Source organism: Spermophilus citellus (genome assembly GCF_964194105.1).
Source record: "Spermophilus citellus genome assembly, chromosome: 6".
In the NCBI taxonomy this organism is placed as follows: Eukaryota; Metazoa; Chordata; class Mammalia; order Rodentia; family Sciuridae; genus Spermophilus; species Spermophilus citellus.
In genome coordinates, this window is record NC_138187.1 from 111,873,372 (window position 1) to 111,898,896 (window position 25,525).

At 48.0% G+C, this 25,525-nt stretch overlaps 2 protein-coding genes and 1 long non-coding RNA gene across 5 annotated transcripts in view; 2 read left to right on the forward strand and 1 right to left on the reverse strand.

Moving 5' to 3' along the window:
* Positions 1-21,427, forward strand: part of LOC308651092 (left-right determination factor 2-like) — a gene marked incomplete at both ends in the record, with an annotated part of 45,369 nt that extends 23,942 nt beyond the window's left edge. The window contains 4 exons of one of the 2 annotated variants that reach the window (XM_081297832.1): positions 18,334-18,639; positions 19,995-20,229; positions 20,410-20,652; positions 21,064-21,427. In XM_081297832.1, coding sequence (XP_081153958.1) covers positions 18,390-18,639; positions 19,995-20,229; positions 20,410-20,652; positions 21,064-21,427 — 1,092 coding nt within the window. Of the gene's footprint in view, positions 1-18,333; positions 18,640-19,994; positions 20,230-20,409; positions 20,653-21,063 lie in introns of those variants that run through there. The other variant, XM_081297833.1, reaches the window with a different exon arrangement.
* Positions 20,569-23,798, reverse strand: LOC308651094. 2 transcript variants are annotated; one of them, XR_014022485.1, is made up of 3 exons: positions 23,690-23,798; positions 23,157-23,261; positions 20,569-20,671 (listed from the first exon to the last, which is right to left on the reverse strand). It is a non-coding gene; the product is annotated as an uncharacterized lncRNA (long non-coding RNA). The 2 variants fall into 2 exon arrangements; XR_014022486.1 differs by having other exon boundaries at positions 20,582-20,679.
* Positions 23,764-25,525, forward strand: part of TMEM63A (transmembrane protein 63A) — a 40,126-nt gene continuing 38,364 nt past the window's right edge. Inside the window, exon 1 of the mRNA XM_081297825.1 lies at positions 23,764-24,107. Within this exon, the coding sequence (XP_081153951.1) occupies positions 24,038-24,107 (70 nt within the window). The 5' untranslated portion in view covers positions 23,764-24,037. The remainder of the gene's footprint in view (positions 24,108-25,525) is intronic.

Consider the following 25,525-nt stretch of genomic DNA (forward strand, 5'->3'; position numbering starts at 1 on the left):
GTCAGAGCCTATGCTCACCACATGCCATCATCCAGGGATCCACTTGGGGTGAGGTGGGGACAGCCTCACAAGAGGCAGGGGGCTCAGATGAGGGTTTGCAACCCAGCATCATAATAGTAGGTTTGAAGCCAGGGCACATCTGTGTGACAAAGAGCGGTGTGTTAACCACTAGAGTGGATTCCTGCTGTAACAAAGATCCTCAGACTGGGGGTCTTAAGCAACAGAAACATATGGTTTCATGGTTCTGGACTCTGGAAGTCTGACATCAAGCTTTTGGCAGGGTTGGTTTCTTCTGGGTCCTTTCTTCTGGCTTTACAGATGGTTTCCATATGTGTTTGTGTCCTGATCTCCTCAAAAGGATACCAGTCAGCCAGGCATGGTGGCACCCACCTGTAATCTTAGTGGCTCAGGAGGCCGAGGCAGAAGGATGGCAAGTTCAAAGTCAGTCTAAGCAACTTAGTAAGACTGTCTCTAAATAAAATATGAAAAGGGCTGGGAATGTAGCTTAGGGGTTAAGTGCTCCTGGATTCAAACCCTGGTACCAAAAAAAAAAAAAAAAAAAAAAAAAAAGAAAAAGAAAGAAAGAACACTAGCCATATTAGATGAGGGACCACCCTCATGACCTCATTTGAATTTAGTTAATATCTTTAAAGGCCCTATGTCCAAATAGTGACATCTGAGGAGCTGGGGGTTAGGGATTCAACATATGAATTTGGGGCAGACAAGATTCAGCCCAAGACAAGCAGAATCTATCGATTTTTAATATTCAAAGATGAGTAGGGACGTGCCGCAGTCCGGCTGCAGCAAAATAACCGAGGGGTGACAAGCAACTTGTGTAGATCGATATAGCAGGAGTGGGAGCCGTTTATTGCAGGACAGGAGCGGTATATATACATTCCACACAGCTTATCTTAATTAACATAAACTAGATATAGCAGTCAACCAATAAGGAATCTCCACACTTAATGGCTCGCTGGCATTACTTCACAAACCACTCCCTCTGGCAAAATGCCAGGCGCCATCCTGACTTGTTTACAGACCTTCACAGGGAAGGACAGAGAGGATTGGGAAAGCAGAGGGGAGCTCATAGGATAAGAGCAGAATAGAGGGTCTGGGGTCGGCAAATGAGGGTACCTCAGGCCATCCAGGTGGGAAGGGACAGGGTGAGTAGAGCCTGGACCTAGAATCTGGGGGCATGCTCAGGATAAGGATGAGACTGAATGGCCACCTCCATCTGCAAGAGTAGCAGTCAGTCAGACTGGTGTCAGACCAAGACTGGACCAAGGTGAAGGCCTCTGGTCATCGCCAACCAGACCTGTGGTGTCTCCATCAGGGAGAGTGAAGACTGTTTCCCAGAGCTGCATGGGACGGGGGTTGTGCTGTACTGGCCAATTTCCCGCTGGGCTGACCAGCTGGAAAACCAGTCCAGGCTTCAGGGAAACCAACTTCCTCCATGTGTGTCCTTCCCTCCCTCCTCAGCACACAGGATCTGCCTCAAGTGTGCCCCAGGCCACACTTCCCACTTTGGACAACAGCAGTCATAAATACCAACAAACCACAGGGCCCAGAGCTTCCATCCGACCTACATTTATGAAGTAATGAACTCTCCTTATCTCCCCTGCCTCCAGAGGGGCCTGTTTTGTTCTTTTCCTTCTCCATATCCCTGCTGTGTGGAATCTGCCTTTAGCTGTTCCCATCTGGTGGCTGAGGGACATTAGGTTGTAAGATAGGTAAAGCCTGGATCCTATGGGGCTGGGGATGTGGCTCAAGCAGTAGCGCGCTCGCCTGGCATGCGTGCGGCCCGGGTTCGATCCTCAGCACCACATACCAACAAAGATGTTGTGTCCGCCGAGAACTAAAAAATAAATATTAAAAATTCTCTCTCTCTCTAAAAAAAAAAAAAAAAAAAAAAAGCCTGGATCCTATTATGGGACACATTCTGGGGGCCTCAGGGTACCAGCCAAGAGGACCAACCCTTCTCAGGAACCAATATTTTTACACATCAACAAAAGTGGACCATGATGAGGCTGCTCAGAGGGCATGGTGTTGTCACATAGCCTACCTTGCCCCAAGAGCTGCCATGGTCAGCGACAGGGTTGTATACATTTCCACAGTCACAATTATCCCAGAGGATGCTTGTGTTTTACTCTATTGCTACTAACACAAAACTAACCTATCTTAGAATATTCTTATGGAAAACCCTGATGGTAAAAACGAAAAGTAGAGATAAATCAGAAGCTCATCCGTCACAGATGATGGTAATTACTGGAGACAGCTATGATCTAGAGCCAGAGACCCTGGAGGGATGTGCAAGTCAAATCCCTCACTATCCAGAGAGAGCCCTGGGCTGCCCAGGGTCACACAGTTCACAGCACTGTGCTATGCCCACTCCTCTAGTCTCCCTTAGCTCATGGTCAAGTTACCAAAGTCAGTCCTGGCCTCCCTTGTCAACGCAGAACCATGAAACTCCCTTGCTTGGCCCAGCAGCCTGGTGCTTTGATCCAAGGTGGAGCTTTCCCTGCCCCAAAGGTGACTGTGGCCAACCTCCAACCAGCTCCCATAGCCCCTATTTGCTTTCAGGGAGGGACCCATGGGCAGGAAGATGAAGCCAGGTGTGGAAGATGAGAGGCTGGCCCCACAGCAGCCCTGGGAACCAGCTCCCTTCCTCACTTTACATGTTATTTCATTTTTAATTACAGAACTAAGGTAACAGAGCTTCCCAGGCTGAGCCAGAAACAGTCGGCTTTTTAATTCACTTTTTGTTTTCCCAAAGGAGAGCCTCACGGGTCCATGGCAGAGCAAGGAAGCCAGGGGTGGCAGGAGGCCTGGGCCTTGGGGATGGGGATGGATCCTGTGACCCACTTGCTTATCTCCAGCCTGGTCCCACCATCAGCCTTGGGGTGGACCTTAGTGGGCCTCAGTTTCCCCAGCTGTGAGATGCTGGCTTGGACCAAAGCTTGCACTAACCATCTCTACATCCTGAAGCGCTTCACACTCCCCAATGTACAAGGCTTTGCAGGTTCTCTGACCTCTCTTCCATTTCTGGGTTTTCATCTTGTTCTGTAATGATAAAAATATCCTCCTAACCTCCCTGTCCCTGATTCTAGCACCAGCCCATGGCTGCCTGGGCAGGGTGGGGGTGTCTTCTCCTTCCTCTCTCAGTTCTTCTCTGTCCTATCTTTCTTCTCTTCCCTCAAACCCTTAGCTACTGGTTATTTCCCAGAGGTTTCCTCTGCCCCAGAGCTTTGCCCTTGTCCCTCCTACCTCCCTGTCATGACCCCTTCTGCTCTGATACCTGCTGTTGCCAAGAACCCCACACCTGACCTCCCCAGGTTTCTGGTAGGAATCCCTCTGGCTCCCCAAACTGATACTGTCCAAACTACCTTCCTCTTCTCATCCCCCACCTGTGTGTCCTCATCTCTGCCTCAGATGTTGGTGCCCCCACCTGCCTGATCTAGGCCCTGGTTCCAGGGAAATGCAGGTTTCTGGCCCTGGGACCAGGAGGGTGGGCTTCAGTTTAGGGCTCTCCCCACAGTAGCTTGTTCCACTCTCTTCTCTGCCACACAGTGCATCTTCCTTGCTTCAAAATGATGGGACAGATATTCTTTTACAAAATTTCAGGACTTTTGTTGACCCCCCAGGCCAGGGGTATAGGAGTGTCCTAGTTATGAGTTGATAATGGAGCCAGGCCAAATCCAGGTCTCCAGACTCTTGCCCCAGGGTCTCCTGAGTTCGTGTCATGTCTCTTCCTAACCTCCCAAATCTAGACTTGCTGGGAGCTCCCTGGGACTCTGGCTGGCTGCAGGAAAGACCTGCTGTTATAGGTCTCTGGAGCTGTTTCCTCACTGATAAGCACACAAAAAATGTACTAAGTTAAAAAAAAAAAGGACTAAGTAATCTCCTGCCATGAGACATTCTAAGAATTCCTGGGTGGCCAGAGCCCCTCCTGGATCTGGGGAGACCAAACTCTTCTTTTTATTTGTTTGTTTGTGGAACTGAGGATTAAACCCACGGCCTCATGCATGCTAGGCAAGCACTGTACATTCCCAGTTGCATTCCCAGCCCTTTTAATTTTATTTTGAGACAGGTTCTCACTAAGTTACCCAGGCTGGTCTTGAACTTGTGATTCTCTTGCCTCAGCCTCCTGAGTAGCTGCAAACAATGTAATTAAAGCTTATCTTTCATTGGAGGAGATAAAGTGGGGCCCACTGCTCACTAAGACATATCCTATAAGTAGAGCCAGTTGGGGACCCTGTGGGAATCCAGAATCTTGCTCCTGGATGGAACAAGAGCCCTGGACAGATCCAGTAACTCCCCAATCCATATCGGTCTCACTGACTGAGGAAGGTCCAGTCCTGCCACTCTGAGGGTCCTGAGGCAGTGGTCCAAAGTGGGGAACTGACAACTCTTCCTAGTCCTGGGGAGACCTTCCTTGGCAGGAACCTGGCAGCACTGAATACCAAGTAGGCGTTTATCTAGAGAGAAGCCAAGTGCACCCCTTTTCTCTCTTCTGGTGGTTAGAGCTGGAAGGAACTATCAAGTTCATGTCTCTCATCTCACAAAGAAATTTAGATCCAGAGAAGTTCATGAAGCTTTTTAAAAAAAATTTTAATTAATTATTATTTTTTTTTTTTAGTAAGGGGATTGAAGAAGGTTCTCACACACGCTAGATAAGTGCTCTACCACTGAGCTACATCCCCACCCCTTTTTATTTTTATTTTTAAACATTTTGAGACAGAGTCTTATTAAGTTGCTCAGGCTGGCCTTGAACTTGTGATCCTCCTGCCTCAACCTCCTGAGGAGTTGGGATTAACAGGCATGTGCCACCGTACCCAGGCCCTCAGCCAGCTCTTAAACGCCCATCTCTTCATTCATGCATTCAACAAATATTGCTGAAGTAGCTACCTTGAGCACTGGGCATTGTTTTAGGCACGGGGAATAGCGGTAAATAGGCCAGGAAAAGTCACTGAGTTCCTAGATGCTGCATTTTACTGGGAAGGCAGTCAATAAAAGGTTAAACAAAGAGTTGAGGAAGGGAATTTTATTTACTAAGTACCAGGAAGAAGATAGGCCAGGATGATTAGAGAGACTGTGACTGCATAGGCAAGAGAGGGCTTTCTGAGGAGCTGACAATTGTCCTAAATCCTGAATGATAAGAATTAACTAATCATGCTGGGCGCGGTAGCACACACCTGTAATCCCAGTGTCTTGGGAGACTGAGGCAGGAGGATTGTGAGTTCAAAACCAGCCTTAGCAATTTAGGGAGGCCCAAAGCAAGTCAGTGAGACCTTATTTCTAAATAAAATACAAAAAATGGCTGAGGAGATTGCTCAGTGGTTAAGCACCCCTGGATTCAGTCCCCCCCAAAAAAGAGAAAGAAGTAACTAACCCTGTAAAGCTCTGGATGCAGGTTCTTGAAGGCAAAGACAGTGGCTAAAGACACTGAGGTGGGACTGGCATGGGGAAAGAGGGGCCTGTGTGGCTGGCTCTCAGAAAGCAAGTGAAATAGAGAAGGGGAGCCTAGCCCAGATCAGCCTGAGCTTTAAGTATATGGAAATTAATTTGAATTTTTTTCCAAAATGTAATAAGAAGCCTTTGGAGATTTGTTTATCTATCTATATCTATATCTATATCTATATCTATCTCTCTCTATATATATATAGTTTACTTTTAAAACTTTTTTAGTTGTAGATGGACACAATACCTTTATTTTATTTATTTGTTTCTATGTGGTGCTGAGGATCGAACCCAGTGCCCACAAGTGCTAGGCGAGTGTTCTACCACGGATCCACAATCCCAGCCCCTATATGTTTTAGTTTTTTAGAGCAGTTTTAAATTAATAAGAAAATTGAGGGAGAAGTACAGAATTTCCCACACAGAAGGAAGCCCTCTGATACTTAATCCCCCATCAAGAGTGGTACATGTGGGGCTCAGTGGTAAAGTGCTTGCCTCATACATGTGAGTGGTACATGTGTTACAATTGACCCTATACTGGCACATCCTTAGCATCCCGAGTCTGTATTTGGTCCCCCCCCCCCTCCTCCTCCTCCTTTCTTCTTCTTCTTTTAGCTGTAGTTATACCCAATAACTTTATTTTATATATTTATATGTATGTGGTGCTAAGGATCGAACCCAGTGCCTCACACATGCTAGGTAAGCACTCTACCTCTGAGCCACAACTACAACTCCTGTACTTGGTTCACTCTTGATGTTGTATGTTTTATGAGTTTGGACAAGTGTATAATAACATTTATCCACTCTTAGAGTACCATACAGAGTAATTCCATTGCCATAAAAATCCTCCGTGCTCGGCCTACTCATTCCTCTCCCCTCGACCTCTGGAAAGCTGCAGGTCTTTCAACTGTCTCCAGTCTTGACATTTCCAGAATGTCACAGAGTTGGAATCAGGCAGCCATTTCAAAGTAACTTTTGTCACTTAGTAATATGCTTTTAAGTTTCTTTTATGTCCATTTTTTACTTGATAGCTCATTTCTTTTTAGAGTCAAATATTTAATTGTCTGGGTTACCACAGTTTATTTACCCATTTGCCTACAGAAGGGCATCTTCCAAGTCTTGGCAATGCTGTAAACAATCAAGTGCAGGTTTTTATGTGAACAGAAGTCTTCCATTCATTTAGGTAACTACCAAGGAGGGCAGTTGCTGGGTATTATAAGAATATGTTTAAGTTTTGTGCGGGGATGCACGCCTGTAATCCCAGCCACTCAGGAGGCTGAGACAGGAGGATAGCAAGTTCAAGGCCAGATTCAGCAAAAGTGAGGTGCTGAGCAACTCAGTGAGATCCTGTCCCTAAATAAAATACAAAATAGGGCTGGGGATGTGGCTCAGTGGTTGAGTGCCCCTGAGGTCAATCCCAGGTACCAAAAAAAAAAAAAAAAAAAGAAAGAAAAGAATATATTTAGGTTCTATTTAGGTTCTTAAGAAATTGCCAAACTATCTTCTAAAGTGGCTGTAACATTTTGCATTCCCACCAGCAATGAATAGGAGTTCAAGCTTGGCACAGGGTGCATGCCTGTAATCCCAGCTACTAAGGAGGCTGAGGCAGGAGGGTTGCAAGTTCAAGACTAGCTGGGACAACTTAATGAGACCCTGTCTCAAAATAAAATTGAAAGAACAGAGGCACTGATGATGTAGCCCAGTACTAGAGTGCTAGCATGTGCAAGGCCTCATCCGTACACATACATATAAGCAAACAGAAATGGGGATGTAGTTCAGTGGTAAAGTGCTTCTCTACAATGTGCAAGGACCTGGGTTCAATCCCAAGCACCACACAAAATATATAAAAAATTGCTCCACATTCTCACCAGCATTGGTTTTCTCAGTATTTTGGATATACTGGTCATTCTAGTAGTTGTATAATAGTATCTCATTTTTGTTCCCTAATAATGATGATGTGGATCATTTCTTCATATGCTTATTTGCAACCTGTATAGCTGCTTCTTATTTATTTAGTACTGTGGATGAACCCAGGAGCCTTTTACCACTGAGTTACATCCCAAGTCCTTTTTTCCCCACATTTTTTTTATTGGCCCATTATAGTTGTACATAATGCCAAGGATCAAACTCAATGCCTCACAAGTACTAGGCAAGCACTCTACCACTGAGCTACAGCCCCAGTCCCTTGTCCAGTACTTTTTATTTTTTTCTTTTGAGACAGAGAGGGTCTCACAAAGTTTCTGAGGCTGACCTCCCACTTACTATCCTCCTGCCTCAGCTTCCTAAAGCACTGGGATTATAGGCATGCAGCACTGTGCCTGGCAGTATATCTTCTTTAGTGCAGTGTCTATTCAGGTCTTTTGCTTTTTTTTTTTGTACCTAGGATTGAATTCAGGGGCACTCAACCACTGAGCCACATCCTCAGCCCTATTTTGTATTTTATTTAGGGACAGGGTCTCACTGAATTGCTTAGTAACTCACCATTGCTGAGGCTGGCTTTGAATTAGTGATCCTCCTGCTTCAGCCTCCTGGACCGCTGGAATTACAGGTATGTGCCACTGTTCCCAGGCTTATTGTTGAGTTTTAAGAGTTCTTTATAGGGGGCTGGGGTTGTAATTCAATGGTAAAGTGTTTGACTGGCGTGTAGTAGGCCCTGGGCTGATGCCCAGCAATAGAAGCAGCTGCAACACACACACACACACACACACACACACACACACTTTGTTTTTATTTTGAATAACAGACCTTTATCTCATATATGTGTGTGTGTGTGTGTATATATATACATATATATATATATATATATATATACATATATATATATATATTTTTTTTTTTGCAGTACTGGGGTTATACCACTGAGCTAAACCCCAGCCCTTTTACATTTTCTATTTTATTTTGAGACAGCATCTAAATAAATTGCTAAGGCTGGCCTTGAACTTGCAATTCTCCTGCCTTAGTCTCCTGAGTTGCTGGGATTATATTCATGTGACATCTCACCTGGCCAGATTGTTTTTTGTTTTTTTTTTTTGCAAATATTTTCTCTAGTCTGTATCTTGTCTTTTCATTCTCTTGACAGTGTCTTTTGCAGAGCAGAAGTTAATTTTAGTGAAGTCCAATTTATCAGTTACTTCTTTTATGGACAGTGATTTGGTGTTGTGACTGAAAAGTCAATGCCAAACCCAAGGTCATCTAGATTTTCTTCTAGGTTATCTTCTGGGAATTTTATAGTTTTGTCTTTTATATTTAGGTCCATGATTCATTTTTTAGTTCATTTTTGGAGGGTTCTGACTCATGGAGTGCATTTACTGGTTAAAGTTCTCCCAAGACTACTACTGCATTGACCACAGGGGTGGGGAATGGAGTGAGAGGGGGCAGCTGTAGCTGCTGCTGCGATGGTGGAGGGCTGCAAATTGATACAAGGGCTGGGGATGGACTGTGAAGTATGTAAGATAGGAAAGGAATCCAGAATGACCACACTAGATCTGGAGGCCTAGCTGGGTGTATGAGCTGGCGATAGGTAGGAGTGATGGGCATTTGGACATAAGGTTCTGGTGTGCAATGGGGAGACCAACCTAGAAGTGAGAGCCGGGAAGGTGTCTGTGGTGAAAGGAACCTGAAGCCAACACTCATATAAAAAGGGAAGCTGGTCCAAGCTCTTTCCCTGACCTCGGGCTGTTTGCAACCTGCAGTTCAGGCCCTGGGACTTTCTAGCTAGGGGCTGGAGAGAGGATCAGTAGAGGCAGACAGAGGGCAAATCCCCCAGACAGAGGGCAAATATCCCTTTGCAAACACAGGCCTCTTTCCTGAATGTGGATTCTAGGTAGGTTCAAATGTTTTGCTGGGGAAATAAAGTAATTGGCCAATCAGCCAGAAGAAAGCGAATGTGGATTGGGAGACTTTTCACAATGGGCTGATTAGTTGTCAGGCAAGAGGAAGACCCCGCCCTGTGTCAAGCAGAAGAAGTAGCCCCAGCTTCCAGCAGCCTGGGGGAGGGGATCTGGCGTTGCAGAGTCAAATTGGGTGAGGTGGGGAAGTTATCCCAAAGCCAGGTTGGCTGTCCTGGAGGACAGAGGGGGTAAGGGGAATGGAGATGAGAAGAGGTAGACCAGCTCCGAGGGCCCAGACCTGGGCCTGGATTGGAGGACCTGGGGTGGGGGGATGAGGTAGGTGAGGGAGTCTGTGACAGGTGAGCATCAGGAGTGAGGCCTGGTGTCCACCCATCCCCCTTCTGCCCCTGCAAGGACAGGATTTGAACCCAAACAGAGGTCAGGCTGCCATGTGAGGGCCAGGGGAAAACATAAGGCCAGAGGTCATCAGGGAGCCTCTGTGGGTGGGAATCAACTGGACCCAGACCCAGAACCAAGGGGGTCAAAAAGGTTGAGTCCAGGAGTGGAATCACTACAGGTTGGAGCCCAGCATTTGGGGGTCTCCAGGGTGGCCGCTGTCCCTTTCCTGCCCTGGGCTGCTCCAAGCCCATACTTTCGACCTCCCTGACCCCAGCCTGGGGTCCATGTGGTGGCTGGGGTCTCCAAATGCCCCCTAGATGAGCCCCTCATTGTTCTCCCAGAGCAGCCCAGCCTTCCATGGCGCTCTCTGGGGCTAAGGAGGGTGGGGGACAATGCAGGAATAAGAACCCACATTTCAGTTCATCTGGCCCCTTCCTGGCTAGTTCAGTCTTTGTGTGCCACTTACCAGCCCTCGACAAATCTAGGCAGCTCCTTCTGACAGGCTGTGTGCCATCAGTTAGGTAAGGTCAGGACAGGCAGGACTCAGAAAGGAGGGCGGGGAGGAAGCTTGGCAGCCAGGTGCAGATTAGGCAAATCCTGGCTCCAAGCATCCATGCTATTAATGCCCCCATTTCACAGATAAAGAAACCCAGATGCCCATAGCTGATAAAGGTGTCCAAGGTCACCCAGCCAGGATTGGCATCTGGTGTTGCTCCCATGAACAACCTGTCACCTTGGCGCTCTTGTGGTCAACATGTGACCTTAGGGTCTGGACTGCTCTGTGCCTCCTCTGTGGAATGGCAACAGATCCTTCTTGATGATGAGGAGGACACATGAGGTAAGTAAAAGCACACAAAGGAAAGGTTGCCCAAGGGTGAGAGGGTGCCTCCCTCCTGGGGACGCTGGAACCCTGCAGCAGCATTTGGGCCACCTTAGCAAAGTGCCTTCCTGCACCTGGGCTTCCTATTGTACCAGTTGCCTTTATGTCCCCTCAGGATACCGAAAAGGGTCAAAATCATCATAAATTAATTGAAGAGACAGAAAAGCAGGAAGACGAACTTATGGAAATGAACGGTTTCTAGATTTGGGGAAAGAGGCTAGTTTACATGAGTCTCTTCTTTCATGAACCTTTGTTTTTCCTTTTTGGTACCAGGGATCAAACTCAGGAGTGCTTAATCACTGAGCCACATCCCCAGCCCTATTTATTTATTTATTTATTAAGACAGGATCACACTAAGTTCTTAGAGCCTCATTAAGTTGCTGAGACTGGCTTTGAGCTTGTGAAACTCCTGCCTCAGCCTCCTGAGCCACTGGGATTACAGGTGTGCACTAACGCACTTGGCTTTTCATGAACATTTTTTATTGGGGTGGGCAAATAAGAGAATAGTACTGCTAACAACTCCCACCCCCCCTCAAAAAACCTGTCTCCAGTGTTTTTATTATTATTATTATTATTATTATTATTATTATTATTATTATTATTTTGCAGTGTTGGGCATCAAACCCAGGACCCTGGGTGAGCTAAGCAAGTGCTCTAACACTGAGCAACAATCTCAGCCAATGTGATCTTTCTGAATTCTGAAGTCTTTCCTTTAAGAAGGGAGGGGAAGGATTTGAGCTTGGCTGCTGGGGTGAGGCAGCTCACAGCTATGGAAGGAGGAGTGGGAAGCTCCAGGCTGCAGCCCTGGCGAGAGAGCAGCCAGGCCAGCCCTATCAGTGGTTTTTACTCAGGGCCACAAGGGCCTGCTTCAAGTCGATGCTGCCACAGATAGGAAATGTGGCCAAGACACACACCCAGGCCGTTGGCCTCCCAGGTGGTTTCCCCATCTGGAAGTGATTCACAGGCAGGTGGAGCCCAGGTGTGACTAAAGCCCTAAAGGGAACAAACAAAACAAAATGAAACCAAGTCTGTTTGAGTCTCTCCCATCTGAAAAGCCCCTTTCTGTTTGGTAAACCAGTTTAAAAAACTGTGGGTGGGAATCAACTGGACCCAGACTCAGAACCAAGGGGGTCAAAAAGGTTGAGTCCAGGAGTGGAGTCACTACAGGTTGGGGCCCAGCATTTGGGGGTCTCCAGGGTGGCCACTGTCCCTTTCCTGCAAAGGAACAGATACTACTGTGAATGCTGAGGTGCAGAGGACCTTTGCTGCAGAGGAGTCCTTGCAGGACTCTATTTATAAGAAAAAAATGACTGCTACATTATTTGTGTATTCCCTATAATAGATGAGTTTGATGATTGTCGATTATTTTTCAAGATTATTCGATTATTTTTTAATTACTGTTGCTTTGAGAGCTATCAGAATATTAAGCTACACTTATTTTATTTTGTTCCAGTCTAGTCCCTGAGGTTTCATCATTTTGTCCCCTTAGGAAAAAAAAAAAGGTGTGTATGTATGGGTATGTTTGTGTGGTGTGTGTGTGTTTGTGTATGTGAGAGAGAGAGAGAGAGAGAGAGAGAGATTTATTTTTTAATGTAAAAAACAAAAAAGGGGGGCTGGGGTGGTGGCTCAGTGGTAGAGCACTTGCCTAGCACATGTGAGGCACTAGGTTCGATTCTCAGCACCACATATAATAAAATAAAATAAAGGTACATCAATATCTAAAAATTTTTTTTTAAAAAGGGTGGGGAGTGGTGTGTGAAATTCTTTTCATGTTGATGTAAAATAATATATTCAGTTCACTTTTGCATATGTTTAACTGATTCCAATTCCAACCAAGTTTCAGGCTGGTTTTCTTTTGGGCTAAGTAAGTAAGAGGTTCCCCAGAGAAGCCCACAATAGGGAAAAGATGGGTGGAACAGAGCTAATCCTGAGGAAGCAGCTGGTGACTCTGGTGTCCTTTTTTTTTAGGTCCCAGGGATTGAATCCAGGAGCACTTTCCACTGAGCCACATCCCCAGCCCTTTTGTATATTTTATTCAGAGACAGGATCTCACTAAGTTGCTTAGGGCCTCACTCAATTGCTGAGGCTGACTTTGAACTCTCAATCTTCCTGCCTCAGCCTCCTGAGCCCCTGGGCTTATAGGTGTGCACCACCATGCCTAGCTTTGGTATTCTGGGCACAGTCACCTGCCTTTTCTACTGCACAAACTGCAGAAATAATGGAGGACTTAGGGCCCTGAGAAATGTGTGTAGCCAAGTCACTGTGCACCCACATTTGTCCACACATGCCCTCACTGAGTCGGATGTGGGTCCAGTTGTCCTGTGTATAACATGAGGGCTGGTGGTCTCAGCACACTGCCCTCAGCACACACACACACTGGTAGGCCTGAATCCAGGGGGAGTTGCGAGGCTAGTGGCAGTCTAACTTTATCTGCTGGAGGACCACTTAGCAACAGCAGGACAGCACTGGAGCCCTGGGCTGGGCTGTGGCCTTGGGTGGGAATCAGATGGTGGGTGAAGATGAGGCTGTGGGGCTGGGAGGGCAGGGTGGGCAGGGTATATTGGTGGATAGGTCAGGAGCAGGGATTGCAGCCTCCCTAGGATTCAGGTGGGCCCTTGGTGGGGGGACAAAGGTGGTCCTATAGTTTCCACCTCAGGCTCTCTGCAAGCCTGAGGGTATTTCCTAAAAAAATTGTGCACTATGATTGCAAATCCTTCAGTGAGTACATATAGAAGGCAATCAGAGAGGTAAATATTAGAAAAAGAAACAGAATAATCACTATTAGCAAATATTTTTTCCCTTTCCCAAGTAAAGGAATATTATCTCTAAATACTATAGCTTAGTTCTGCCCTCATTTTGGATTTTAAATACATGGAATCATTTACATCCTTTGTGTTTGGCTACTGCTACTTTTATACAACTCTGGTTCATTGTCTTCTTTTACACTGTTGATGGTTGCTTCAATTCAGTTTTTTAAAGAATATTTATTTTTTAGCTGTAGTTGGATATAATACCTTTATTGTATTTATATATATGTGGTTTGAGGGTTGAACCCAGGGCCTCGCTCGTGTTAGGCAAGTGCTGTACCACTGAGCCACAATCCCAGTTCCAGATTCTTTGTGTGTGTGTGTGTGTGGGGGGTACTGAGGATTGAATTCCAGGGCTTCATCCATACTAAGCACACACTCTACCTCTGAGATACCCCTTCGGCCTGTTTGGACTCATAAAACAATGCTGTGATAATCATTCTTGTGCATGAATATCTGTCTGACTGGATGGAATTGTTGGGTCTTTGGGTAATGAGATAACTTGAACTGCTATAAATACTGTCAAAGAGTTCTCTAGTATGCTTATATTCTTGCTAGCAATATATAAGAGTTCTCATTCCTCCAGATAGTTACCAGATTAGTATTATTCAACATCTATTCTTGATTTTTTTTTTAATCCTCCTATTATTGGGTTCAGGGTGTAGCATAGTGGTAGAGTACATGCATGCCTGAGGCCCTGGGTTCAATTCATAGCACCGAACACGAAAACAAAAACACAATTTCTTAAAGCTATTATAGATACCTCCTAAACATGATAAAATATATTTATCTCAACTGTAAAGCTCATAACTTAATGAAGAAACAGTAAAGGAGTCCTATTAAAATCAAGAGCAAAACAATGATATCTCCTATCACTAATTTTATTTAAAATTGTTCTAGAGATACTAGCTAATGAAATTAGACAACAGGAAAAAACCAGAGGAGGGGTTGGGGGTAGAGCTTAGAGGTGGAGTACTTGCCTGGCCTGTGTGAGGCTCTAGGTTTAATCCTAGCACCATAAAAACAGAGGAAAGGAAAGAAAAGAAGAGGAGAGGGGAGGGGAGAGGTAGGAACAGAGGAGAGGGAAGGAAAAAAACTGGGTGTAGTGGTACATGGCTATAATCCCAGCTACTCTGAAGACTGCAGCAGGAGAGTGGTGAGTTCAAGTCCGGCTTGGACAGCATAGTGAGACCTCATCTCACCTCAACAACAAAAACAACAAAAAATTGGGGGTGGGGTATAGCTTAGTAGTAAAGTCTGTGCTGAGCATCTCCCAGGTTCCGAGTTTGATTTCCAAAAATGCAAAAAATTATAAAGATGCCATGTGCAGTGGCACATGCCTGTAATCCCAGTGGCTCAGAGGGTGAGGCAGGAGGATTGAGAGTTCAAAGCCAGCCTCAGCAATTTAGCAAGGCCCTAAGCAACTCAGCAAGACCCTGTCTCTAAATAAAATATAGAAAAGGATTGGGGATGTGGTTCAGTGGTTAAGAGCCCCCGGGTTCAATCCTGGGTACCAAAAAAAAAATCATAAATATAAATTATAATTTTGATGGGCTGGGGATGTGGCTCAAGCGGTAGCGTGCTCGCCTGGCATGCGTGCGGCCTGGGTTCGATCCTCAGCACCACATACCAACAAAGATGTTGTGTCCGCCGAAAACTAAAAAATATATATTAAAAAAAAGATAAATTATAATTTTGAAAAGAATTATATGCATATGGTGGGAACAATAACAGGAATGAAGGGAGAATGACATTTCCTTATTTCCTTCCATATATTTGAATGTTGCACTATTTGAATTATTTATCAAAAAATTTTAGAAATGTTAAACTATATTTGATTTTTTAAAATTTTTTAATATTTATTTTTCAGTTTTTTCGGTGGACACGACATCTTTGTTTGTATGTGGTGCTGAGGATTGAACCCGGGCCACACGCATGCCAGGCGAGCGTGCTACCGCTTGAGACACATCCTTAGCCCCTATATTTGGTTTTTAATCTATCTATATTTTAAAAGTTAAACATTTAAATACTTAATAACAGTGGGAAAGTCTCCTACTATGTATTAAGTACCTATTGTTATCAGGAGGCCTGCAAATACCTCCATTAGTGTGGACAAATCTACTGTAAAAAGCACATTATTTAGCTCAGTGGGTCTGCTAGCTGTAATCCCAGCACTTGGGAGGCTGAGCAGGGAGACTGCAAGTTCAAGGCCAGCCTTGGCAATTTAGAGAAATCCTGTCTCAAAATAAAAAATGAAAAACACCAGGGATATAGTTCAGTAGTAGGGCAATCCCCAGTATCAGAAGAGAGAGAGAGAGAGAGAGAGAGAGAGAGAGAGAGAGAGAGAGAGAAAGAAAAAGACATTATCCCTATTTCTAGAGAGAGACTCATATTAAAGATGGCAGAAAACACACAGAGAAAGCACACAGCTAGTGTGCTTACAGTTTGAACTCACACTTGCCATGAAGGCAGAAGGGGCTATATGAACTTAAACGTGAATCCTGAAGGGTGTGGTGGTGGCACAGCAACTTGGGAGGCTGAGGCAGGAGGATCACAAGTTCCAGGGCAACTTAGCAACTTAATGAGGCCCTAAGCAATTAAGTGAGACCCTGTGTTAAAAAATAAAAAGTGTTGGGGACATGACTCAGTGGTTAAGCATCCCTGGGTTCAATTCCCGGTACCAAAAAATACCCCACAATTCTGTTTTTTTTCCTTTTCTTTTCTTTTTTTCAGTACCAGGAATTGAACTCAAGGACACTTAGCCACTGAGCCACATCCCCAGCCCTATTTTGTATTTTATTTAGAGATAGGGTCTCACTGAGTTGCTTAGCGCCTCCTGATTCTCTGTCTCAGCCTCCGGAGCCACTGGGATTGCAGGCATGCACCATTGCAAGTTAATTCTTATTCCTGCCTTGTCCCACCTTCCTCAGCTCCCAGAGAGCCCCAGGGAAGGCTGGGCTGCTCTGGGAGAACAATAAGGGCTCATCCAGGGGGTGTCTAAAGACCCCAGCAGCCGCATGGAGTCAGGAGGTTGAAGGTGGGGTTGGGGCAGCCCAGAGCACCTAAGAACTCACAGTAGTGCCTGTTCCTGCACAGGAAGGGGACAGAGTCACCTGGAAACCCCCAGATGCTGCACTCCAACCTGGAAGTGACCCCACTCCTGGACCCGATCTTTTTTGACCTCTGAGTCCTCCTTGGTTCTAAGTCTGGGTTCAACTGATTCCTACCCACAGAGGCCCCCTGATGACCTCTGACTGTTTTTTCCTGGCCCTCAACTGGCAGCCTGACTTCTGTTTGGGGTCAAATCCTGTCCTTGCAGGGAAAGGAGGGTGGTAGTGAGGGTTCCACTTGTACCCCAGTCCCTTTTGTTACTCATTTCCCCAGGACGGTCAGATCACTGCCCTTTCCAGTGTCCTTAGATTTGAACCTAGGGCCAGAGTCAAAATGGGACCTGAGTTAGGGGTACTGAGTCTCATTCCAGTGACCCTGAGTCTTTGCTCAGAACAGAAGATGTTTTTCTGAGGTCACTTTACCACTTCCAGCTGCCAGACCTGGGCCAGACACAGGTGGGGGTGGCGGGATAGCCAGGCTCCTCTTCTGCATAACAAAGGGTGGGGCTGACCTCCCACTGGGCAACAGTCCAGCCGGTTGACAAGTCTCCCAATCCACATTGGCTTTTTTCTTTTAGCTTCTGGGTAGGGTTGCCAGATTCCGCAAATAAAACATAGGACTGGCGAAATCTGAAGCACAGACAAGCAATGAATGCTTAATATATGTCAAATTGCATTCTGTATTCTATCTGGCAGGGCTTTCCATGGCTGATTGCCCAATTTTATTTCCTCAGTATAATTCTTCAATCAAATCCACATTCCTGTGTCTTGGGGAAGCCTCAGGAGACTGGGGGATTGCCACCATGCCTTCCCAGACCTGATCATCTGAATTGAGTCCACCTGGCTCCCCTCAAGGCCCCCAGGATAGGACTCTGCTACAAGTGTTTTTGTGGTGTAGAAAGAACTTCAGGTTGGGAATTGAAAGACCTGACTTTATTCAGGGTCTCAGTCTTCAACTCAGAGCCAGAGGAGGTTGTCCTCTCTGAGTCTCAATTTTCTTGGCTCATAAATTGGGAGAGAGGAGTTGGGTATGGTGGTGCATACCTGTAATCTCAGCAACTCCAGAGGCTGAGGCAGGAGGATCACAAATTCCTGGCTAGCTGCCAGCCTCAGCAATTTAGCAAGACCAGGTCTCAAAAAAAAAAAAAGTGTGTGTGTGTGTGTGTGTGTGTGTGTGTAAGGGTGGACTTTCAGCTCTAAGAAAGAGGGAGAGGTTAGAACTCCTTCTTGGACAAACCCCACTGGTACTAAAGTCTCCCAGAATCCCTGGCCAAGTAAGCCCCCCACCCCCAACAGTGGGAAGCACCAGGTTTCCCAACTATTGATCACAAACCCTGGATTTCGTTAACCCCCGGCACCCTCTGAAGCATGGACTTCAGAGGACTGGGCAGGATTGGTCCTCAGAGAGTCCTAGAACAGCATTCTAAGTCCAAATTCCAGCAGTTGGGAAACTGGCCTCCTGTAGGAAATGAAAGCCTCTTCTCCAGGAAAAAAACTCCCCCCACCTCCAGGGCCAGGGATCATACTCAGAGCCTCCTGTATGCCAGGCCAGTGCTCTACCGCTGAGCCACATCCCTAGCCCAAACTTTTTTTTTTTTTTTTTAATTTAACTAAGCCAAGGTAGAGGTCCACTGCCATGAGGCAGACAGCAACAATCAGCTATCCTCAGTCCAGACAGCCCTTTGTGCCCTTTCTAGACATCCCCCTCCTCAAGGCTCAAGAGACTGTCTAGCTGCTGAGCTCCCAGGAGGTCCAAGGGGTGTGACTTACCCCCTCCCTCTCCACCCCAGGGCCGGCTATAAAGCTAGCCAGCTGTGACTCTCAGCACACCCAGTGCCTGGACCCAAGACCCTTCTGCAGCCTCCTTGAAGACACATCTACAGATTCCTTGCTGCTCCCGAGCAGAACCATGCGACCTCTGTGGCTCTGTTGGGCTCTCTGGGTGCTGCCCCTGACCAGGCCTGGGGAGTCCCTGACGGAACAGCAGGTCCTGGAAAGCCTGCTGAGGCAGCTGAGGCTCAACCAAGTGCCAGTCCTGGACAAGGCTGATGTGGAGGGATTGACCATCCCTGCTGAAGTCCGGGCCCAATATGTGACCCTGTTGCAGCGCAGCCATGGGGACCGATCCCGTGGAAAGAGGTTCAGCCAGAGCTTTCCAGGTGAGCCTTCCTCTTTCTGCATCTTGGTCCTTGTGGGGAAGATACGGATTGGTTTTCACCTCTGTTTTGTGGTGCTCTGTTAAGAGGATGTGTGGAGGCTATGGTCCAAGAGGCAGTGAGGAGGGTGTTTGGGCCTGTGCCCTTAGGCTCTGGCTATGCACTGAGGGACCACTTAAGGTGTCAGGTTAGACCTTCTGGCAAAACCCAGGCCCCAGAGAAGAGGAGGAGGCAGAGGAAAGCAGAGCCACTAGGCTTGGGTAGGTGTGGCTAGGACCAGTTTCCCCCAGAAAGCTAGGTAGGGTACAGGCAAGATTTCCTGGGGTCTGTTTCCACATTGCCACTCTGGTTTGAGGGCGACCTGGAACAAATTGCCTTAAAAACTTTTCTCAACCATTTGCTCACCTGGAACAGTGGACAACTATGTCTCACCTGTCTGCCTCCCAGCATGGGTGAGTGGATGTGGGTAGAAGCTGCTTGGGTAGCTGGAAATACTTAAGTGTGACAGCAGAAGTGTCCAGTGTCAGGGTTCTAGCTGTACCTCTATCCTAGTGCAGCCTTTTACCCCCAGAGCTAGAATCACCCCCTTATGCCCCAGCTTCACCCACCTCCTTTCTCCTCTCCTGCCATGCCTAGGGTGATGAGGATCCAGAACAGGCAGCTGAGGTGACTGTTGGCAGCAAATGTGGCCTATCGGGTGATCATCCTGCAAACCTGGAGCCTCAGGTGTTAGTGACAGGTTGATGGGTGCCTCTGAGGACAGTGTTATAAATGTCCCAGACATCTTCCTCAAAGCTCAGTAGCCCTGCCAAAGTTCTTTAGAAGCACTTGGCTCCCTGTTTCTCCCTTTGGGGACATTTAGCTGAGCATGAGTTCCCTCACCACAGGAGGAAATGAGAGTAAATTCAGGACCCTCTCTCTGAATTTAAGAAAAGTACAGTTCAACTGGTGACCACAGATTTCCATATTCCAGGTTCTCTGTAGCCCCCTCTCCATTTCCCTTCTATGACACCCTACTCCCTTTTCCTAAGGAAATCAGCATTGCTGCACACTTGAGGGCCCAGTCCTCTGCACAGAGTCCCAAAGCTGCCCCTACCCTCTCTAGGTAGAGGTTGCTAGTAAACAAGCCCCAGTTCCATGTGATTGTTTTAGGACACAAAGCCTGACTGCAAATTTTTTAAATTATTTTTTTATTGGGGGATGGGGAAGAATGCTTCTTTCCTGGTCCACCAGTTTCCCAGGCTCCAAACTTTTCCTTTGGATTACCAGGAAATTGTGGTTATGGACCCTGAGCCCTGCAACCCTCTGAGCTCTCCTGGTGCCCCGAGAGGGTCAACTAACCCTGCTCTTGTCTCCAGAGGTGGCTGGCAAGTTCCTGGTGTCCGAGGCTTCCACGTACCTGCTGGTATTTGGCATGGAGCAGCGGCTGCCCGCCAACAGCGAACTGGTGCAGGCTGTGCTGCGGCTTTTCCAGGAACCGGTCCCTCAGGCTGCCCTCCTCAGGCAAGAGCGAAACGCCTGGGTTCGGGTCACCATTGAGTGGCTGCGCTTTCGCGACGATGGCTCCAACCGCACCTCTCTCATAGACTCCAGGTGGGGATTCCAGCTGCTCTGCGCTGGGGGAGGGGAGGGGATAGGCAGGAAGGAGGCAGCTTTGTCCAGGAGAGCAGGAAAGGGCGGGGTCACGGATGGAGGCAGAGGAGGGGTAGCTTTCCCCCAGGGCCCTCTAGAAGGGTGTCCCAGTCCTCACCCCTCATGCGGGTCTCTGTCCAGGCTGGTGTCCATCCATGAGAGCGGCTGGAAGGCCTTCGATGTGACCGAGGCTGTGAACTTCTGGCAGCAGCTGAGCCGGCCCCGGCAGCCCCTGCTGCTGCAGGTGTCGGTGCAGAGGGAGCACCTGGGCCCTGGGGCCTCGGGCGCACCCCAGCTGGTCCGCTTCGCCGCACAGGGGGCACTGGGAGCTGAGCAGAGCGAGCCCCAGCTGGAGTTGCACACGCTGGATCTCAAGGACTATGGGTAGGCGTTGTGGGTCAAACTGATGAGCTCAAGTAGAGAGACACAAAGGGAATTAAATTGATTTTGAAATGGGCAACTTTTCAGAGTGTGTAAATGAATGAGAGCATTTATAAATTCTCCCTGTGACTCTTAAGTGGAGGCTCTCAGTAAATATCAGTTATTTATTTTATAGTTATTTTTAGTTATCTAGTGTCTGACACAAATATCCTGCGTTTTTTCTTTCTTTATTATTATAATGCTGGGGATGGAACCCAGGGCCTTGTGCATGCTAAGCAAACACACTACCACTGAGCTACACCCCCAGTTCAGTATCCAACTTTTTGAACATATTGAGATGGATCATAAACTTTCAGTGCTTTTGACCTCAGCTCTTCCAGCTCATCTCTGACTTATCTCTTTTTGTCCCCACAGAGCTCAAGGTAATTGTGACCCTGAGGCACCAGTGACCCAGGGCACCCGCTGCTGCCGCCAGCAGATGTATTTGGACCTTCAGGGAATGAAGTGGGCTGAGAACTGGGTCCTGGAGCCCCCAGGCTTCCTGGTCTATGAATGTGTGGGCAGCTGCCTGCAGCCCCCAGAGTCCCTGACCTTCAAATGGCCATATCTGGGGCCAAGACAGTGCATCGCCTCAGAGACAACCTCGCTGCCCATGATTGTGAACATCAAGGAAGGAGGCAGGACCAGGCCCCAGGTGGTCAGCCTGCCCAACATGAGGGTGCAGAAGTGCAGCTGTGCCTCAGATGGGGCTCCTGTGCCAAGGGGGCTAGAGCCATAGGCCCTGGTGAGGCCATAAAAGGACTTGGCTTCTGTGTGTGTCTGAAGTGTTCTAGGGCCCCAGAGAGACTGAACCCTGAAGAACAAATGCTCTGTGCTCTCAACTGAGCTCTGGCTTTGCTTCCTCTGACAATTCAGCTTACTTTCTAAAATTTGCTTCCCAGGAATCGGACTCCCTGGCTGCTGGGTAGCCCTTGCACTGTATTCTAAGCACTTACATGTGTAGATACTGTAACATATGGGCAGAAACCCACAAATTTTCATTGTTTCCTTGACCTGTCACTGGGTCTGGGCTGAGCTCCAGTCTCTACTCTTAACCTAAGACCTGAATTTAAGGTTTAATTTATGCATCACCAACCCAGATAATCAGGGCTTTGCAAGACCCAAATAAAACACATTTATTCTGTAATTTTATATTTCTCTGTTTTAACCAAAGTTCTGCAAATTGATGAGAGAACAGAAAATTCTACAGAGGTCAACTTGATTGGAAAACTAAGGAAAGAGCCGGCTAATGTTTGGTTAAGGTCTTAAGTAATTTCGAAATTTAAAATTAAATGCATTCAGATTCTAGTATCTGTGGTGCCTTTTTTTCAGAATTGGGACAGAGATCTTTTTGTTGTTGACATTTAGACTTTTTTGGGCAGTGATTGGGACTTTATTTCAATTCTAGTTGCATGAAAATAAAAAAAGCTGTTATCTAAATCATCACTGATACTACAAGAATGTGGGTCACTCCTTCAGATCTTAGGCAAATAAAGAGAGCAAATGTTCACAATGTTGGATATAATATTTTCGAATGCCAAGATTACAGGGCCTTTTAAGCTGTAACCTTGACATTCTAGGTTCTTTACCAGTCTCCACAGCTTCTGTTAGCTGTAAATTCAATAGCCTTTAAATTTTCATTCCTTCTCTATCAAGTAGGAACAATCCCTAACTTCCATACTCTTGATTTAAGGAAATACTGGTTTTATAACCACTTCACACATTGGCATAAGGAGGGTTATGGTTATCTCGACTCACATTCGGATTCACAACAGACTTCTCTTAATTTTGAAATAACTTTAATCGAGGATCCTCCTTCCCTCCCTATCCCCCAGGGTTGAGGACTGAACTCGGGGCTTTGCACATGCTAGGCCATTGAGCTAAATCCCCAACCCCTAAAATGAGGATCCTAAATTTTCTTTTCATCAGTGGCTTCGCCATTCTAATATAACTGGGGCTAGAACCTGCATTTCCCTGGTCCCAGGGCACAGACCAGGCAGGTGGGGACCATCAACTTAGGCAGAGATGAAGACACACAGCTGGGGGATGAGAGGAGGAAGGAGTTTGGATAGGAGCAGTCTGAGGTGCTAGAGGGATGTCCAGGGGATCATTAACAAGAACCTGGCAAGATCAGGTGTGGGGTTCTTGGCAACAGCAGATACCAGAGCAGGAGGGGTCATAAAAGGCAGAGATAAGGTGGGGGGGGGGGGACGACCACGACGATGACGACAAGGGCAGAGGAAAACTCTGGGAAATAAGTAGTGGCTAAGAGTTTCATGGGAGAGATGGAAGCCAGATGGGTCCCAGAACTGAGAGAGGAAGGAAAAGACACCCCCACCCTGCCCAGGCAGCCATGGGCTGGTGCTAGAATCAGGGACAGGGAGGTTAGGAGGATATTTTTATCATTACAGTACAAGATGAAAGCCCAGAAATGGAAGAGAGGTCAGAGAACCTGCAAAGCCTTGTACCTTGGGGAGTGCAAAACAGTTCAGGATGCAGAGATCGTGCTGCAAAGGACCCCGAGAGCAGGCTTTAAGTTCAACAGCCTTACTTCGCAGATGCGGAAATCAGACCTGAGAAGAGGGACAGTTGGCTGCGGCCGGCGAGCCGTCCTAGCCACACCACCTTGCCCACCTCGCGCGGATCCTGCCCTCGGAGAGCTCGCAGACCAGTTGCAGAGGTCACTGACTCCCTGGAAACACCTGGTTTCCCCGCCAGGAGACGCCTAGAGCTCAGCGAGCTGCGGAGGGGTTGGCGCCCCAGAGAGCCCTGGCAGGGGCTGTACTGGGCTTAGCCTCGGAAAGGGCTGAAAATGCTGCGACCTCCACTTGTAGGGGGGCTCTGTGTAGCCGCAGGCTGCCTGGAGTTGGGGGGCAGGCTCAGGCTGAGCTCCGCGAACTCCCACCCCACCCCACTCCACCCCACCCCACTCCACCCCCACTTCCCTGGGCGGGCCTAAGAGCTCGAGGGGGGGAACCCCAAGCAACACCCGGCCGCACACGAACGTCTGCAGATGCTCTCCGCGCGCCACGACCACCCTGTGTTCTGCTCAGTTCCCCACAAAGTGTCCGGGCAGAGGCGACGTCCAGCGCGACTGAAGAAAGTCCGGTGGAGCCCTCCTTGGCCCCTAGGACCTGCAAGCAGGCCAGGGCTGCGAGGGCCGAACAGCGACAGGTGGTCCAGGCTGTTGGGGAGGACAGAGGAGGGGCGCAGAGCCTAGGGCGCAGTTGTTGGCATTGTGGCCCGCGCCGGCGCAGGCGAAAACTCCAAATTGGGCAACCCGTAGACGCAGCTCTGCGCATGTGCAGGAAGCGCCAGAGTTTCACTTTGTAACTTTTAAGTGGTCCGGATGTCGCCCCGCCCGGCCAGGTGGAGCCAGACCACTCCCTCAGGCCGCGTCAGCCGCGCCGCCGTCGCAGGTAAAGTGGGAAGGGGGCTTTGAGGAGGGCGAGGGGGCTCTCCGTGGTTGTTGGGACTGCGCGACCGAGGGTCTACACTGAGGTGCCACGCCAACTGTCCACTTCCCGGGCGCGGTTCCCAGTTTCTGCGGCTCCCACCCCCTAGCAGGGGGGCCGATAGCGGGGTGGGTGGGAGGAGAGGATCGGTCTCGGGGACCCTACGACTCATTCCAGCCTCGAATTCCTCCGGACTTCCTGACAGCTTTACCAGACCTTCCTCTCCCGGCTCCAGCTGTTCACCCAGTGGCGGATCCTTTCCTCCTTTCCAAATTTCTCTTTGCAATTTGTTGGCAGCGGGAGCTCTCTCGGATTAATTCTCTCGGATTAACGAGGAGGGCTTTTCTTCATTTCTTTGAGGCAAGCCTGGGAAAGGGCCAGGTGTCCAAGAAATCAGCCCCAGGTGATCACTCCCTGCTGCCCTGGTGGCATCCTGATGAGAGAGGCTAGGGACTTTGGGGGGGGGGGGCGCAAGGAGGGTGGCCAGAGCAAAGAAACCAAATCCTCCAAGGTTCTAGTACCTGATAAGACTGGCTACCTGAGACCCTGGGGTGGCCTCTGTCTTTCAGCCCCAGGTTGTGTCCTCAAAGGCAGGGGCCAAGAGCTTGATGGAGTCAATGGCCTCTCAGCTTCCTTCTAGCCCTAAAGCTTTTTCTGTGACCCACACCCACTCTGTTGAGGGTTTGGGATTAAGCCCTTGGATGGTGGTCACCAATACAAGCCTTGTGGGATCAAAGGCGATGTAGGAGGCATCCTGGGGCTTTTTTGTTGTTAGCTCTGGCAGAGTTGGAGACCACCACTGACTGGGGATAATGGAAGACAGGTCATCCCTTAGTGGAGAAACACTCCTGCCTCCATTGTCTTCCTTCCCGACTTCCTTCCTCTGCCACCTGCCAGATGTCCTCAAATCTTCTGTGCCCTCAAAACAGAAGCTGAGGCCTCCTTTGCTCAGTGTTGGGACAAAAGTCTCTCCTAGCTGTTCATCTGGCTCTAACAGGGAAGACAGGTGGAGACCTGCTACTATGTTTTGCATTCTTTGGAAAGTGACTTAAAATGAAACAAACAGCTTTTGAGTGGTCACTAGGGCCAGGCTCTGGGCTGAGTGCTTTTCAGGCATTGGCCCATGTGTGTGCCTCCCAGCAGCCCTATGAGAGAAACAGCATCACTGCCCATATTTTAACCAAGGCACAGAGTGGCTAAACATCTAATCTCCATGGTGTTAGGACCCCAGCTCTGGAGACTTCTCATATTTCAGAGGCTGAAATCCTCTTTGTGCTCCAGGGCTGATGTCTGTAGAGGTAAACAGTTGTCCAGGTCCCTGGGCCCTGTTTGGTGGGGCCATAAGAAGTTTGTGTTTGGCCAGGTGTGGTGGTGCTTGCCTG